At 34.5% G+C, this 18,536-nt stretch overlaps 1 protein-coding gene across 1 annotated transcript; it reads right to left on the minus strand.

The window, feature by feature from the left end:
* Positions 1–14,832: 14,832 nt before the first annotated feature.
* On the minus strand, positions 14,833–15,768 carry LOC143398485 (olfactory receptor 6C4-like). Its single transcript, XM_076855391.1, has one exon. It carries the CDS (start codon positions 15,766–15,768, stop codon positions 14,833–14,835), a length of 936 nt encoding a protein of 311 aa, XP_076711506.1.
* Positions 15,769–18,536: the final 2,768 nt, after the last annotated feature.

The raw sequence follows: 18,536 nt of genomic DNA on the forward strand, positions 1-18,536 counted from the left end.
TTTTCGTTACTATACTTTTTCTTTTATCAGGTTTATATGATGGGAGTTAGGGAGTAGTTGTGTCTAATAACAGTGAAAACTAGTGCTTAAGTTAGAGTTAGCAAAATTATGTTTCAGGTAGAGTTATGCAATGTTCTTCATATTTTACAGGTAGTGTGCTGCTAAGAAAAATAGTTTGTATTTCCTGAATATCTTCACAGAAAAATTAAAACTTCATATATTTTAGCAAAATTATAATTCTATAAATGTAGTGAGTAGTAATTATTTATAAGAACATTTAGAAGACCCATAAGGTTTGAATAATGCACCTTTTTACAAAATATGCAAGAGTTGAGAAGTTATATCATTTCTTGATTAAGAAGTTATAAAGTAGAACAACATGTACAAAAATCTATATTTGGCATTTAAAATTCACATTCTGAAAAACAAATCTAGTTGAGGTAAATAACCCGACTGTGTCTGCCTCTTCTGTTTTATTCAGTGTATGAAAGATGACTGATTTTTGAGTGCTTTTTATGGTGAATGATACTTGTGGTCCTCAAATATTTCCAAACAAACAGATAATAATATATGCACTTTTTTTGGGAGAATCAAGCTCCTCCTGTCCGATGACAACTATTTCAGATATGATTCTCTTTCGAATACATTTTCTTATAGATAATTTGGTAATGCTGATGTAGATAACTATATATATATATATATATATATATATATATATATATATATATATATATAAAATACAATATGAGGAGAAAGAAAGGGTAATAGAAACCTAAAGGAAAATAACATTTTTTAAAAGTAAGGCGAATGGGTTTAAGAAAAAATTAAATCATTAAGATCAAGAAAGATAATTTTATAAATATATATGTGTAAAGAAGTAATAAGGAAAAAACTTTTAAAACTGAATATGCTTCTGTTACTAAAACATTCCTGTTTGCTGATTACCTAAAGTGTACACTATAATCATGAGTATACTTTAAGTCAAAATGATCTAGGGAGGTTTAAATATGTGATAAAGTTCAAACTTACACTGGGTGGTTGAAGTGCTTTTCAAACAAATTTTGGATAGCATGTACAGCCTTCTCAAAATAATGATATTTGAATGTCAGGCACATAAGCTACTAAGTCAATAATCTTGTGCTTATTGAGAACTCTATATGCAACAATTACTATTCTTGATGCTCTGCATGTATTATGTTGGAAAAATTAGATTAAACATTTAAAGAATGTGCTCAGGCTTGCATTCAGAGCAAGGGTTCAGATTAATAGTGGTTATTTTCAGAAGTCCTGGCTTTACATTCACACAGTATTCTAAAAGCTCTTACTCAAGTTTTCATAGAAATTTTAACCACAAGCTAAGTTATAAAATACTATTTCTTTAAAGAATTAGTGTTATCCCTATAGAAAAATTATTTCTTAGGTGTTTTCATGATCATGACAAAATAATCAAACCTATTTTAAATTGTTGCTATGTAAAATCTTGTGTTTTGCATTGAGGATATTAACAGAATGATTTTCAACATTGAAAGCATAATTAATTCTTGAGATAATAGAATGTATATAAAAATAAACAAACAAAAAAAAGAGGTCTTCTCAGTAAATTTAAAGAAGAAGATATTTGAGTATTTGGATCTTTAGATGGGCCTTAAGTTATGCTAGGCAGATGAAGTAGGATAAGCCAAAGAAAAGAAATGGCTCCAGCCTAATTTGGTTGTAAACAGTATCCAGAGTTCCCCTGTTTAATTGAATCTAATAAAGGCATAAAACACTGGAAAGAGCAGCGGCCCATTCCCAGAGTTCTTTACCACATTCAGATGATTGTGAAATTATATATCATAAAATTATCTAATTTACACAAATCATTTCAATGGCAACACTGATATAAATGTTCAATTTTGTAATAAACTAGAATTTCCTCATATCAAACTATTGATTTTTTCTGGTTCAGCAACCACACATACCATGTATCTGTACAACACAAGCTGTAAAGGAAAATAATATATATCATGTGAACATGAACCAATAAATGTAATTGTATGCAATTTTGTTGAAAATAGTGAATACCAAATAAAAATTAAAACTTAAAAGTCTTGTCAGTGTAAAATCATTATTTTATATTTATCTTATCTGTAATAATTCACAAGTATACACAAGCTGAACTATAGTTAGTAGTCAAAACACTCACCATTTAGTAGTTTAACACACATTGGTAAACACTTATTTGGGCCAACCTTCTGCACTTCCATGCTTAACTCATCGTCTTGGTCAGCAGAGAGCACTGATGATCTGTTTTTCTCCCTAAGCACTTAATTCTACTTAAAATATATAATTGATTTAAATATTATTTGAGAAATATTATTTTTGACTAATTTATTACATGTTCTTAGAAAATTTATCAAATCATCTTCTTTTCTAAAATTTACTATAACCCACTTATCTGAAGTATCGTACTCCTTGCTAAATGTGAAATGCAATGAAATATGAAAATTAACCATCTCTTGATACCATGAAGAATTTATGTCTTCTGTCTTACAGGAAAATATCTAACAACAAAGAATTCTCATGGTAACTGAGATCCCCAAACATCATTTCCTAAGGGATTGCTAAATTGTCAATTACAGAAGTGTTTTCTACAAACATACCCCCCCCCACACACACACACACTCGCTTTTACATGTTCTAACTTTGTCTCCAAAGAATTCTATGCATGCTGCTGTACTAGTTGATTGCCTACCACACACCCAGTCCCAGATCTACAGTTTAGGATTTAGAAACAGAGAGAAAGAAAAATATTTTTAAGTTGACAGGAAAAGTGAGTATATAAGATGGAAAAAATATAGCCTCGTATAGACAAATTAACCTCAGGCTAAATGTGTTATACTACAGATATCTTATTTCTTTGGGTTTATTCACTAAACAATAATATCCTGTCAAACACACCACATCAACTCATGGAAATATTTTAAATTTGTTAATGGCTGCATAGTCTTTCTCTGTAAAACTGTGTCAAATAGATTTAATTGCCCCTCATATTTTGCCTAATAGATTTTTTCCAATATTGACAATTAGAGTGCACCAATGAAGAAAATCTAACAGTCAATAGTAATGATGTACTCTCAGAGGAAGTCGTCAGTATCATCTGCCACTGACTACAAGAGTAAAATTTTAAAATACTAATGTAATTGTTTTCACTTGTTTTTATAACATTTAGGGCAATTGGAAAGCATAAGACCTGAAAATTCTTTTGTGTCTCTCACATGGTTAATTTAGGAAGTTGAAAATTTTGTCTGATAATATGGAAAAAGAATGTAAAATGAGTAACTGTTGTTTCGTTACATATATTTCTATATTTTTTTTCTGCAGATCTGCCAGGATATATTATAAGTAGTACTTATAGAAATGCAAACATTAAACACAAAAGTTGTACAATTGAAAGTATAATTTTTCTTATGATATTTGCTTTAAGACACTTAATCAATCTCTTCGTAAAATCTATTTGATACCGTGTAAGCTTAGTCATAATACCCAATCTAAGAAAAACATGATACTTGGTTTCACCTACCTCTTACACAGATAGCTCATCTTCCCCTCATGGTTGCTGTTTATCCTTGTTCAATCATTCAGTGACATACTAATGTTTAAGGATGTTATGTTCTAAGTTCTCACCAACAGCTCTTTCATAATTTTTAACAGTAATACTTCTTTTAAACATTTTTTGAGTATACCATTTCATTGATTTCCAGGGTAAATTTGACATGGCTTAATATGAACATGTTTGAAACTTGTAATAGCCCTTTTTTGAGGAGAAAGATAACAATTGAGAATTTTACATAACTCACACAAAATTTCACAAATTTTAATATATTTGTATTGAAATATGTACATTAACCAATATATCTGTGAAACTTCAGGTAACATATCCCTTATCTCTCCAGTCTTGTTTCCAAGAAGAAGAAAGAAAACTGCAACAAAAAGGGCTGTGCTCAAATTAAAAAGCTTCTGCTCAGCAAAACAATCAGCAGATCAAGGAGACAATCTACAGAGTGGGAGAAAATCTTGCCAGCTCTTCTTCCAAAATATATATAAAGACCTCAAAAACTTACAAAGAATCCAATAAAAAATGGGCAAGTGGTCTGAATAGACACTTCTCAAAAGAAGAAATAAAATGGCCAAAAAATATATATATGAAGAAATGCCCAATATTGTAGGGATTTTGACCATGGAAATATCCAGGGAAGCATTCCTCTGATGAGCAAACTCCCAGTGGGTAACTGGCACTCTGTTTCCTACCCTTAGAACACCCTGCAGTTTCTCCTAGGAACTAGTAAGATAACTAATACATGTGGCAATGCCGGTAGAGTTGTATCAGCCTTGCCCTTGATCTCAGGCACACAGCTACTGGGAATAAAGGAACTCTCTTGTTGGACAAGTGTTCACTGAGCCTAAACCTGTCCTCATAACAGTAACTTTATATAATGGACTTTCTTGAGAGCTACACAAAGCTCGTAACATTTCACATTGCAACTTAGTATGTAACTAAGGAATAAACTGCATAATGTTGCTAAATCTGTAATCTTCCTGGTAACACAATGAACAATATGTACTAATGATGCCAGTGACCTAATATATCCTATTGATATAAAAAGAGCTGGGAGCTTGGCCATTCTGCAATTCTGCCAAATTTCTCTTCTGCCTCTGCATCTTGTCCCTGTGTCCTTTTTTAAAAAAAATTCCCTTTCACAGTCTTTTTAGCAACCAAGGAAATGAAAATCAAAGCTACTATAAGGTTTTGTCTTACCACAGTTAGAATGGTTATTATCAAAACAACAACAAATATCAAATGCTGGCAAGGATGTGGACAAAAAGGAATTGTTCTACGTTGCTGGTGAGGTTGTAAATTAGTACAATTACTGTGGAAATCATATGGAAATGCCTTCAGAAACTGAAAATATGACTACCATATGATACAATTATCCCACTCCTGGGTATATATTGAAAGAAAACAAATTCACATACAAAAGAGACACCCACATACCCATGTTTATGACAGCACAATTCACAATACCTAAGATATGGATTAAGTGTTGTTGACTGTCAACAGATGAATGAATAAAGAAAATATCACACAACACACACACACACACACACACACACACACACACACACACACACACTGGAATGCTCATCCAGATACAAAAATGGATGGAATTGAAGGATGTCATGTTAAGTAAAATAAACCAAAGACATAAAAACAAATTTGGCATTTTTTTCTTATGTGGAAACCAAATCAAACAAGCAGCAAACAAAGTCAAACATGAAAGTAGAAGAGGGACCATGAGGAAATAAGAAGGATGGAAAGGGTGTGAAGAGAAGGAGGAGAGGGTTGAAAAAGGGTTAATGGGATGATTGCCCCACACACACATACAAATGTATGAAAAAGTCACAATGAATCCCATCAATTTGTACAATGTATGTTAATAATCAAAATAAAATACATTTGTATTACTGCAAAGATTGAAACAAAAAGTTACTCATTTGAAACAAAGACTGCATTCATCAGGGACATTTCCAAAGCATGTGTCTTCTGCTCTTATGGGCTTCCCAAGCTCTATGTGAAGCTGCATTACTGTGTAAGTTATACCATTCAGATCAAGGTAGGCAGGAATCTACCTTGTGCAGTTTAGAAGAGCTTCACCCCAGTTTAGATCTGCTGGTCCTGCCCCACATCCTCTACCCAAACCCATGTCATGAGCTGGATCCTCAAGGACTGAAGAAAACCTATTCTCTGGGGGAAAAAAAATACAGGAAATTATAGTTTGGAAACATCTCTTATCAGAAATGTTTGGGACCAGAAGCACAGTTTTGGGATTTACTTGGATTTTGAAATATTTGCTTGTTCCTAATGAAATATTTTGAGGATGTGACTCAAGTCTAACCATGAAATCCATTTGTTTCATATACAACATACACACATAATGTGAAGGTAATTTGGGGCAGTATTTTATAGTGTTCCTGTGTTTTGACTGTGGCCTGTGACACGGGACAGGTTTAGGAAGCCATCTTGAAATGCATGAGGACATTTTTCAGCATCATAGCCAGTGAGGGGGTAAATCTGGTACTGGGAACTCCCTGTGGCAGTCCCAAACGCAAGTGAACTTCCCCTCAGCTCTGCCAAGAGGTCTCATGCAGCACTGGAGATGGGTGTGAACCGCTAGGAACCCAGCAGCTTACTTGCCCCCACCTCTACCTGTTTTGGTGAAGAACTTTCCATAGAATTTCTTTGATGTGTCCCAATACAAATAAAGCAAACACAGACTTCTTTCTTTGTTAGACCCGTCTGGTCAGCCTTGCCTATTGCTGCTCCCACTCTGAAACTACTTTTCTGTATTCCTTGATTATTTCATAGCACTATTTTCTTAGTTTTTATTTCTCAACTAGCCCATCCCTCTGGAGAAAAACCCATTTCTTCGCTTGAGCAGGATGGGGGCGAGAGTCAGGTATGGTATTTTTCCACCTGTGGCATCATGTTGGTGTGTAAAATGTTTCCTATTTCAGAGCATTTTGGATTTGGAATTTTTTGAATAAAGGATGATCGACTTGTAATAGAATTTAAGTACATAAATCCAATGTCACTTATTTTAATCTTGTGTAGTTTTGTTTACGTTGTTGTTGCTGCTGCTATTGTTATTATTATTTGCTATACTAAGATCAAACCCAGGTCCTCCTGTGTCTAGCTAGGCAAGTGCTTTTCTACTAAGCTATATTTATTATTTCTGTATATTTCCATATGTTTTGTAACTTTTGTGTTTTTCCATAAAAATATGACATGCATATATTTTAATAAAACTTCATGGATGTGTATCATTATCGTGGGGTTTTATATCTTTTTTATTATTCCAGAATACTTTTAGATAATTCTAACTTTGGAAATTAATTGATAATTTCGTCTAGTATTAAAAGGTCTTTATTGTGCAGTAATACAAACCATATTTATTTATTTATTTTCTTTTTAAAAGTTGTTCTAATTAGTTATACATGACAGTAGAATACATTTTGACACATCGTACAGAAATGGAGTATAACTTCTCATTCTTCTGGTTGTATATGTTTTAGGATTACAGTGGTCATGTCATTGCACGAAGGGCATTAATGTCCAAGTAATTCTACTATCCTTCCTCCCCCTTCACTCCTCTTTACCTAACCCAAAGTACCCCTATTCTTCCCCAGCCTCTCCACTCTTATTGAGAATTAGCATCTGCATATCAGAGAAAACATTTGGCCTTTGTTTTGGGGTGTTGGCTTATTTATTCTCCAGTTCCATCCGTTTACTGGCAAATGCTATATTTTCAGTCTTATTTAAGGCTGAGTAATAGTCCACTGTGCATATATACTACATTTTCTTTAACCATTCATCTGCTGAAGGGTATCTAGGTTGGTTCAATAGTTTAGCTATTGTGCTTTGACCTGCTATAAACATTGATGTGGCTGCATCACTGTAGTATGTTGATTTTAAGTCCTATGTGTATAAACTGAAGAGTGGAATAGATGGATCAAATGGTAGTTCCCTTCCTAGTTTTCTGAGCAATCTCCATACTGCTTTCCATGGTGGTTGCACCAATTTGGAGTCCCATCAGCAATGTATAAGTTTTCCCACATCCTTTCCAATATTTATTGTCTCTTGTATTCTTGATAATTGCCATTCTGAATGAAGTGAGATAAAATCTTTGAGCAGTTTTGATTTGCATCTTTCTAATTGCTAAAGATGTTGAACTTTTTAAAAATATTTGTTGATCAATTGTATATCTTCTTCTGTGAAGTGCCTGTTCAGTTCCCTACCCATATTTATTTATTGGGTTATTTATTTTTATGCTATTAAGGTTTTTCTCATATATCTTGGAGATTAATGCTCTCTCTGAGGTGTATGTGGTAAAGATTTTCTTCCACCCTATAGGCTTTCTCTCCACCTTCTTGGTCATTTTGCTGAAAAGGAGCTTTTTAGTTTGAATCCATCCCATTTATTGATTCTTGATTTTACTTCTTGTGCTTTAGGTGTCTTGTGAATGAAGTCAGTACCAAAGCCAATAAGGTAAGATTTGGACCTATGTTTTCTTCTATTAGGTACAGGGTGTCTGTTCTAGTGCCTAAGATTTGGATTTCCTTTGAGTTTAGTTTCATGCAGGGTTAGATATAGGGGTTTAATTTTATTTTGCTCCATATGGATTTCCAGTTTTTCCAGAACCATTTGATGAAAAGGTTATCTTTTTTCCAATGTATGTTTTTGGTGCCTTTGTCTAGTATGGGATAACTATATTTTGGGGGGTTTGCCTCTGTGTCTTCTATTCTGTACCATTGGACTGTGTGTCTTTTTTGGTGTCAATACCATATCAGTTTTGTTACTATGGCTTTGTAGTATAATTTAAGATCTGGTATTGTGATGCCACTTGCTTTACTCTTCTTGCTAAGAAATACTTTCACTATTCTGCCTTTCTTATTTTTGCAAATAAATTTTATGATTGCTTTTTCTAGTTCTAGGAAAAATGTAATTGGGATTTTAATAGAAATTGCATTAAATCTGTATAATGTTTTTGGTAGTATAACATTTTGACAATGTTAATTCTCCCTATCCAATAATATGGGAGACCATTCCATCTTTTAAGTTCTTCTTAAATTTATTTCTTTAGTGTTCTATAGTTTTCACTGTAGAGGTCTTTCACCTCTTTTTCAGAGGATTCATCACTGATGTATAGAAATGCATTTGATTTATGGGTATTGATTTTATATACTGCTATTTTGCTGAATTCATTTATTAATTATAGAAGTTCTCTGGTGGAATTTTTGCACCCTGTAGTATAGAATCATGTCTTTGGCAAATAGTGATGGTTTGAGTTCTTTAAATATATACATATATGTATATATATATATATATATATATATATATATATATATATGTGTGTGTGTGTGTGTGTGTGTGTGTGTGTGTGTATTTGTGTATGTACTCAATGCCTTTATTTCATTGTATGTGGTGCTAGAATCAAACCCAGTGCCTCACATTTGTGAAGCAAGTGCTTCACCACTGTGCTACAACACCAGCAGCATTGAGTTCTTATTTTCCTATTCATATCCATTTAATATCTTTCATCTGTCTAATTTCTGTAGCTAGAGTTTCAAGAACTCTGTTGAATAGAATGGTATAAGAGGGGATCCCTGTCTTATTCTAATTTTTAGAGGGAATGCTTCCAGTTTCTCTTTATTTAGAATGATGTTGGCCTTGGGTTTTGCATAGATAGCTTTACAATGTTGAGGTATATTTCTACTATCCCTAGTTTTTTTTAGTGTTTGAAAATAAAAAATGTTTTGTATTTTGTCAAATGTTTTCTCTTCATCTATTGATGTAATCATATGATTCTTAACTTTTAGTCTATTGATGTGATTAATAGTGTTTATTGATTTTCATATGTTGAACCAACCTTGTATCCCTAGAATGAACCCCACTTGATCATGGTGAACTATATTTAATATATTTTTGTATGAGATTTGCCAGATTTTTATTGAGAATTTTGCATCTATGTTCATCATGGGTATTGGTCTGAAGTTTTCTTCCTTAATGTGTCTTTGTCTAGTTTTGGTATCAGGGTGATACTAACCTCATAGAATAGATTGGGGGGGGGGCTTGGGTTAAGACTCACCAATAGAGTGCTCACCTAGCACGTTCAAGGGGCTGGGTTCAATCCTCAGCACCATATAAAAATAAATAAATAAAACAAAGTTTTTGTGTCCAACCACAACTAAAATAAATAAATAAATAAAAATTTAAAAGAAAGAATAGGTTTGGAAGTATTCTCTCCTTTTCTATTTCATGGAATAAGTTAAGGAGTATTGGTATTAATTCTTCTTTGAAGGTCTTCTAGAACTTGGCTGAAAATATGTCTGGTCCTAGGCTTTTCTTTCTTGGTAGAATTTTGATGCTGTCTCCTATTTCCTATAAGGTAAGGCAAGGGTGGCAACCAAAAGGAGGCAGATTTAAAAAGGCTGCTGATGAGGCTTTATTGAGACTCCACTCCCTGGCAGAACTCTATCAGACCAACAGAGTGGATAGGAAGAGGGTCTGAGGAGAAACTGTGTGGGAGCTCCACCGGACTGGAATTTTATGGGGCTTGTAGCAGGAAGAGAACAGCTTGGGACAGGAAAAGGGATTTTTAGAGTTTCATGTCCCAATGGAGTTACTAGGGGAAATGGCTGAGATCCAGGTTTGACCAGGAGACCCTGCTGATTGACAGACAGGGTCCTGTAGGTGCCTGATCGATATTTCTTTTGCGCATGGTGGGCTGCCTGGTGCTTTGTTCCTAAGTCACCTCCATCAAACTGACATTTCCTTGCTTGAAATTGATCTGTTTAAATTGTGTAGGTCTTCCTGATTCAGCTTTGTTAAGTAGTATGTCTCTAGAAATTTGTTGATGTCATCAAGATATTACAGCCAGTAACTGGTGATAATGAGTTCTGCTCCCCAGATGTGAACATTGAACAACAGGGAAATATGGAAGCAACAAGTTTGATTTAAAAAATAGTAACACAGTCTTCTCAGCAGAGAAGAGAGAACAAAGCCGAGGTCCATGTGAGGGGGTGAATCATGTCCTTCTTATAATTTCCATGTTTTTCACTTCTCATGTCTCTGACTTTTATCCCACCTTTGATAAAAAGGCAGGAAAGAGGCAATTCAGGGGGAGTGAGCCAGGAAATACTCATTAATAATTCTCTGCTGGGAGGGCCAGTCTCCTGGGCGCAGGTGTTATTTGGATATCTGTTAGGGGAATGTGAAGTGTCCTGAAGGTATTAACATTTCATTCTCCTTTGAAGCAGTGTCCTCCTTCCCAACCCTATTCATCTTCCATCTTCCTACCCAACTGGATTCATCTACCTACACTAACTGCCTGACCTTTGTTTTTGCTTCGAAGATTTTCTATATTTTTTAATAGAAATTTCAAAACACTTTCTAATTACTTTCTATATTTCAGTAGTGTCATTGTGATATCATTTTTTTCACCATGAATTTAGTAATTTGATTTTTTATTAGTGTGGCTAAGGGTTTGTTAATTTTATTTTTTCAAAGAACCAGCTTTTTGTTTTGTCAATTTCCTAAATTGTTTCAATTTTATTGATTTTAGCCCTAATTTTAATTATTTCTTGTCTTTTACTGCTTTTGGTGTGGGTTTGTTGTTCCTTTTCTAGGACTTTGAGATGTAATGTTAGGTCATTTATTCATTGACTTTCCATTTTTTTAATGAATGAGTCATTGCATGAACTCTCCTCTCAGCACTGCCTTCATGGAGTCCCAGAGATTTTGATATGTTTTAAGTATTTTTTCTATTGATCCCTGATTTCTTCTGTTATTTATTTGTCATTCAATAATGTATTGCTTAGTCTCCAAGTGTTGGGGTATCTTATATTTTTTATTTTATCATTGACTTCTAAGTTTTTTCTATTGTGATCTGATAGAGTTCAGGGTAGTATCCCTCTCTCTCTCTCTCTCTCACTCTTTTGTATTTTCTGAGTTGTTTTTTGACGTGAGAAATGACCTATTTTAAAGAAGTATCCATGTGCTGTGGAGAAAAAAGTGTATTCACTCATGGATGGATGGATGAAATATTCTACATATCTCCCTTAAGTCTCAATTATTGATTGTATTATTTAGTTCTATTGTTTCTTTGTTTAATTTTTGTTTGGAAGATCTGTTATGTCACTGCAACTTATTTTTCAAATGGACTTGTTTTTTTTTTCCCTCTTCCTCTCTCCCTGCTTCTTCCTAATCTATTCCCCTCTCTAATCTCAGGGGAAACAGGATTATCTTTCTTCCCCATCCTAGTCAGAGTTATCTGTCCTTGAGAACATACTCATCACAGGAATGAAGTAATTCTTTGGAGATGACAGCAGAACCTCTCAGAAATGACTCTCTCCCAAATTAACAAGTGAATTACAACAGAGAACAGGTGGAATATAACCTTTGAACCACCTCTTCAGAAGCTAAAATCTCCTGCTTAACTTGATGGGCAGAATCACAGCCACTTGGACAGTAGTCCTCTGTGTTGTTTTTCTGCTAGCAAAGAAATAAGCCTTCTTTTTCCTTTTTCTAAAAAAGTTTGTGTGACTATAACATTGCAAATATTTCTTTCCCCTCATTTTTGCTCTCTTCTTCTGGAACACATAATGAACATATTTTATAGTATTTGATATTGTGCCATGATTCAGGAATAGTCTGTCCCCCAATTCAGTTTATTATCTCTGGACTTAATTTGGATATTTTCTCTTAACTAAATACTAATTCTTTCTTGATCTGTGTCCAGTAGGTTAATTAAAAATTCTTTAATTCTGTTATTATGTGTTATAGTTTTAGCATTCAATTACATTCTTAAAAAATACTTTGTGTTTCCACAAAATTTCCAAATTGTCCAGACATATTTGCCCCCTTGTTTACTAAATCCTTAACATGGTCATCACAATAATTTCCAAGTTCCTGTCTGATAATGTGAGTATCTGTCATATCTGAGAATAGTTATATTTAGTGCTTTATGTTTTGCATAAGAAAGCAAAACAGTTTCTCCTTCTTCTTCTTCTTCTTCTTCTTCTTCTTCTTCTTCTTCTTCTTCTTCTTCTTCTTCTTCTTTATGATATGCAGTATTTTATTTTATGTTGGAGATCATGTGTAAATGAATAGTTAAAGGTAAGTTATATTGATGCCCTAAAGATGGATCACAAGATTGTAATAACTAGTTAGTAGCTAATTGTGAGAGCCAGGGGATCTGCATGGTAGCTTTCAAAGGAGGATGTATTTTCTGTAGTGTAAGAACAAACATGTGAGTGGCATGTTGATCTGCTTGTTCTAGTCATTGAGTTCCAGAAACCTCTGAATTTTTCACAACACAGGTGTTTTATAAAGCTAAATACCCTGATGGGGAAAACATGACTAGAAATATGAAAAAAAGGATGTTTGAATATATAGGCCTGAGTATTTTCACATTTTTAACCCTATGAACAATTGGAATTAAAACTGTGGCTCATTCTTCCTTAATAAGAAGTGGTAAGCAGGTGGTTCAGGGGTCTACACTATGCAAGAGATGAAAGACTTCCCTCTGGAGCTGTTCTCATCTCCTTTCCTAGGTGCTAAGCTAATGCATTAAATCCCATATCATGTATGTGGAGACATGGTGACTTAAGAGGTAAAACAAAATCTATACACTGAAATAGTTGTAATCACCAGACAATTGTCCTGGGTGGAGTCAGAGATATAGATATTGCTTAGGGGTCAGGCATGTAAGACTTGTTGAGCTGAAATTTATGGACATGGGAAACTTTCTAAAGACATGGGATTTAACATCTAGCCAAGGATCTCATTTCATGGCTAAGGTGTCCCATAGAGCCTGGAAAAAGCAATGTCCAATGCTCACTGATGTGGAAATATCTTATAAGGCCCTACAAAGATTCATTCCAGAGGAGGTCCCACATTTTCCAAGGGCATGAGGACTAGGATTCTGAGAGGGGAACAAGCATCACTAATGTTTAATAGTGGCTTTAATACACCACATATGATGGTGGGAGAAATAGATGGTCATGGGGGACATAAATAGCCATAGAGTTGGGATTGTTAATATTCTTGAGGATGTCAGATGCCAGGTGGTTCCACTTAAGCAGAGAAGCCAGGAGTCTACCATCCTCACAATGATGGGCAAGGTCAAAGGGGTATCCAAGGGAACTTCAAGCAGGAGCTGTGGAGAGGGTTAATAGACCATGACATAGCATCCTTATTAATAACCCTAACTGCCCCAGAATCATCTATAAATGTGTCCCCTAAATGTCAGGCACAGCCTTGTTACACTCTTGTCTTGGTGGATTTTTATCATTGCCAAAATTCCCTGTGATTTCTATTTGCCTGGGTCTCCTTTTCAACGAAACAGGATGATTCCATTTAACACCCTTCATTCTAATTTCAGCACCCAAATAAGACAGCCAGAAATGTCCTTAAAAATATTCATGTCATCTAACACTGTACCATAAGAAATTCTTTCTGTAAGTGGTGGCAGGGAGGCAGTTTTTGGAGTCACCAAAAGGAGTAGATTCATGGGCTGGGATTGTGGTCTGTGGCAGAGCACTTGCCTCACACATATGAGGCACTGAGTTCAATCTTCAGCATGACATACATACATACATACATACATACACAAAGGTATTGTGTCCATGTACACCTAAAAAACAAGTAAAATAAAATAAAAGGAGTATCTTCATAAATAAAGCTGTTTAAAACCATAGAAAAAGTGTTTTTGTAGAGTATTTGGGGGCATAGATTATGAACAATCTCTTCTGAGAAACAGCCAGTCATATTTAACACAGTACATTTACAACTTTTTGATAATAATAAAATAATTACTATTTTTTTTACTTCTGAACATTCTAGAGAAGTGTTCTATCACTATGACCTGTATCCACACTCTGATAACTAGTGATGAGTCCTAGAGCTCCTTGGGGGATAGAGAGTTGGTCATTCAACTTGTAATATTTATGATAAGCAAAAAAGTTTTCAAGCAGATTTTTTTTTTTGGTTTTTGTTTGTTTGTTCATTTTGTCTGTGTTTGCGTAGTTTAAAAAACACTCTCCTCTTTTTTTAAATCTAAAAGTTATCCCCTAAAAAATTTGAATTAACCTTCTTTAATTAACCATTTCTTGGTGGAAATTTAATCTGAAAATTCAATAGGTACTTACATTGAATTCATCTAAGAAATCACTTTAACAACTGAAGAGCACCTTCAGGAACATCTTTAACAATTTTCATTTGTTTTGAGGCCACTAAAATAAATGAAGATGCACAATTTTTCTGGTCATATCCTTGAAGGCTTGTTTTACCTTTTTATTCCTTAGAGTGTAAATGAATGGATTCAGTAAAGGGGCAACAGAGTTATTGAGCACAGCTACTCCCTTATTGAAGGCAACTCCTTCTTTCACTGAAGGCTTTATGTACATGAAGATGCAGCTTCCATAAGAGAGGGAGATGACAATCATGTGAGAATAACATGTGGAAAAGGCCTTTTTCCTTTGCTGAGCAGAAGGGATCTTCAGAATGGTCCTGATGATGTTTGTGTAGGAGAGGATCACCAGCACCAGTGTGACCAACAGTGTCAGAAGTGCTAAGATAAAGTCGAATAGTTCCAGTAGACTAGTGTCTGAGCAAGAGATTTCTATGAGGGGTCCATAGTCACAGTAATAATGATTTAGCACATTGGACCCACAGAAATCCAGATGACTGGTCAGGATTATTGGGAACAAGATGATCAGGAAGCCACAAAGCCAAGAGCAGAGAACCATCTGGAGGCAGACCCTGCTGTTCATAATGGTGGTATAATGCAGAGGTTTGCAGATGGCCACATAGCGGTCAAAGGACATGGCAGTCAGAAGGTAAAATTCAGTGGCCCCAAAGAAAATAGCAAAGAAATATTGAGTGAAGCATCCAGCAAAGCTGATAGTCTTGATCCCAGTTGAGATGCTGAATAGCAGCCTAGGAGTGAAAGTGGATGTAAAGGAAATTTCTAGGAAGGAGAAATTCCGGAGGAAGAAATACATGGGAGTCTGGAGGTGGGAGTCCAGCAGGGTGAGGATGATGATTGTAAGATTCCCAATGATGCTGAACAGGTATGTGAGGAGGAGAAATATGAAAATGATAATCTGAAGCTCTGGAATATCTGTTAGTCCAAGAAGGATGAATTCAGTCAAAGAGTGGTTTTTCATTGCAACTTCAATTTGCTGTGAAGCTGAGAAAGGGAAAAGCAGTATAGGAAGGGGAAAGTAGCTGAGGAATATTGAGCAGAATATTGAGAATATTTAGATATCCCTTGAAACTTGTTTAGAGGAAATACCTCTGTTTAAACCAGCCCCCAATTTTTTTTTACTTCATGCTTAATTGATCATTAAAAATTTTTCAAACAAGATTTTAAATAAAAATACCCCAAAGATTAGTAGAAACTCAAATTGATAAAGATCTGATAATTCACCACATTGGAAGGGTAACATTGATGACCTCTGTACATACTCACTTTTTGACATAGAAAAGATGATAAGAGATTGTATCTCTGAAGCTACATAATGTCAGAACTGAGATGTCAGATGTGCATGAAAAGGTCCAATAAATTATCACATATTTTCTTTCTTAATCCTAATGTATACCCTGATTACTCACAAAGTATTCAGGCAGGCTTTGAGAAGAAGGCATTTCTGTCTGTCCCTTCATTTAACAATTGCTTATTACTACCCTTCCTCCATTGATTCAAATCAAAACTCCTCTTACAATTTCTTAAGAAGCTGGCATATTTAAAATCATCAAAGATCAGGGACACACCCTCTTCTTTAAAGTCTTATTTTCTCCATTTTGTCTGAAGATTGGTAATGAACTTCATTGCAACTTTATACCAGTTTCAGTGGCGCACATTTCTTCTAGTTTAATCAGGAGAGACATTGGGGGATAAATTATTGTCCAGGGACCTAGGTCCAGAAATGTTAATTAGCTCCTGGAAAAAAAAATAATTCTGAGAATTAACTTTGAACAGGAAGCTAGGGAAGATGTTCCAAACCGACCCAAGAGGGAGCCGACACTGAGCATCACTAAGAGGGTAAAAACCTCTTGGGAACTGATGCTGTGAACATGGCAATAGTGAAAAATGAAACATGACAAGCTTCTTTATAGTAATAATATTTTTATTAAGCATAGGGTTATACATAAAAGTGGTGCTCATTCTAACCTGATCATGCATGCATGAATACATTTTGCTCCAGTTTAGTCTCCAGTACAGTTTATTGCCTCTTTTTCTCTCCTCTCCCCTCCCTGGTTCCCTTTTTTACTTTACTTGTCCTCTATTAATTTATGATTTTCATTGGTGCTTCATAGATATACATAAAGGTGAAATTCACTGTGGTGTGTTCATATATGTATAAAGCATAATTTGGTAAGTTTCATTCTTCAGTTCCTCCTCTTTCCTATTTATATTCTCTGGCCTCAATCCTCTTCCTCTATTCCACTGATGTCCATCCTATTTTAATGGAACCAACCTTTTTCCTTCTGTTGCTCTAACTTCCACATTTGAGAGAAAACATTTGATCCTTGATTTTCTGTGTCTGGCCCATATCTGTAAGAATGTTGTTCTTCATTTCCATCCATTTACATAAATGTCACAATTTCATTTCTCTTTATTTCTAAGTACAACCCTATTGTATATACATACCACATTTTCATAATCTGTTCATCTGTTGATAGGCTCCTGGGTTGATTCCTTAACTCCATTATTGTGAATTCTGTTGCTATAAACAATGATGTCCCTGTATCACTAGAGTAATGCTAATTTTTATTTTTTCAGAAAACTATCAAAGAGTAGAAAACCTGAGTCATAGGAATCTGGTCCTAGTTTTGTTTTTTTTTTTTTTTTTGGAAATATTCATAATACTTTCCACAGTGGTTGTATAAATTTTCATTCCCACCAACAATTTATGAGTGTACCTTTTCCTATATCCTTGCCAGTATTTATTATTATTTGTATTTTTGATGATTGCCATTCTAAATAGAGTAAGATGAAATCTGAATTTTTTTTATTTCCTAATTTGCTGATTTTATTTATACATGACAATAGAATCTATTGTGACACATGTGTAGAAACATGCAATATATCTTATTCTAATTAGAACCTCAGTCTTGTGATTTACATGATGATGAGATTCACTGCAATGTATTTATATATGTACATAGGAAAGTTATATCAGATTCATTCCACTGTCCTTCCTATTCTTCCCTCCCTTTCCTTCATTACCTTTTATCTAATCTGCTGAATTTCCAATCTTCTTCTCCCCCTATTTTGTGGGTTAGCTTCCACTTATCAGAGAAAACATTGACTTTTAGTTTTTTGGCTTTGGCTTATTTCACTTAGCATGATAGGCTCTAGATCCATCCATTTACTGGCAATGTCATAAAGTCATTCTTCATTTATAATTCCTATGGGTGAGTAATATTCCAGTGTGTATATAAGCCACATTTTATTTATGCATTCATCTGTTGATGGGTGTGTAGGGTTGGTTCCATAGCTTAGCTATTGTGAATTGTATTTCTATTAACATTGATGTGGTGATGTCACTGTAGTATGCTTTTAATTCCTTTGGATACATACCAAGGAGTCATATTAATGGGTCAAATTATATACACATTCTATCTTTCTGAGGAATCTCCAAACTGATTTCCAGAATGGTTGCACAAATTGTCAGTACCCACTAACAATGTCTTAGTGAACTCTTTCCCTCACATACTCACTAACATTTATTGGTACTTATACTCTTGATAATTGTCAGTCTGACTGGAGTGAGGTGAGATTTCTGTTTTAATTTACATTTCTCTGATTGCTAGAGATGTTTACCTTTTTTTCATATATTTGGTGACTGTTTATATTTCTTCTTTTGAGAAGTGTCTGTTTTGTCCCATTGTCCATTTATTGATTGGGTTATTATTATTATTTCTCTGT

The sequence above is a fragment of the Callospermophilus lateralis genome, chromosome 4 (genome assembly GCF_048772815.1).
Source record: "Callospermophilus lateralis isolate mCalLat2 chromosome 4, mCalLat2.hap1, whole genome shotgun sequence".
In the NCBI taxonomy this organism is placed as follows: Eukaryota; Metazoa; Chordata; class Mammalia; order Rodentia; family Sciuridae; genus Callospermophilus; species Callospermophilus lateralis.

Excerpts from the sequence above, each read along its gene's own strand:
- LOC143398485 (XM_076855391.1), bottom strand. The coding sequence starts at position 15,768 with ATGAAAAACCACTCTTTGACTGAATTCATCCTTCTTGGACTAACAGAT.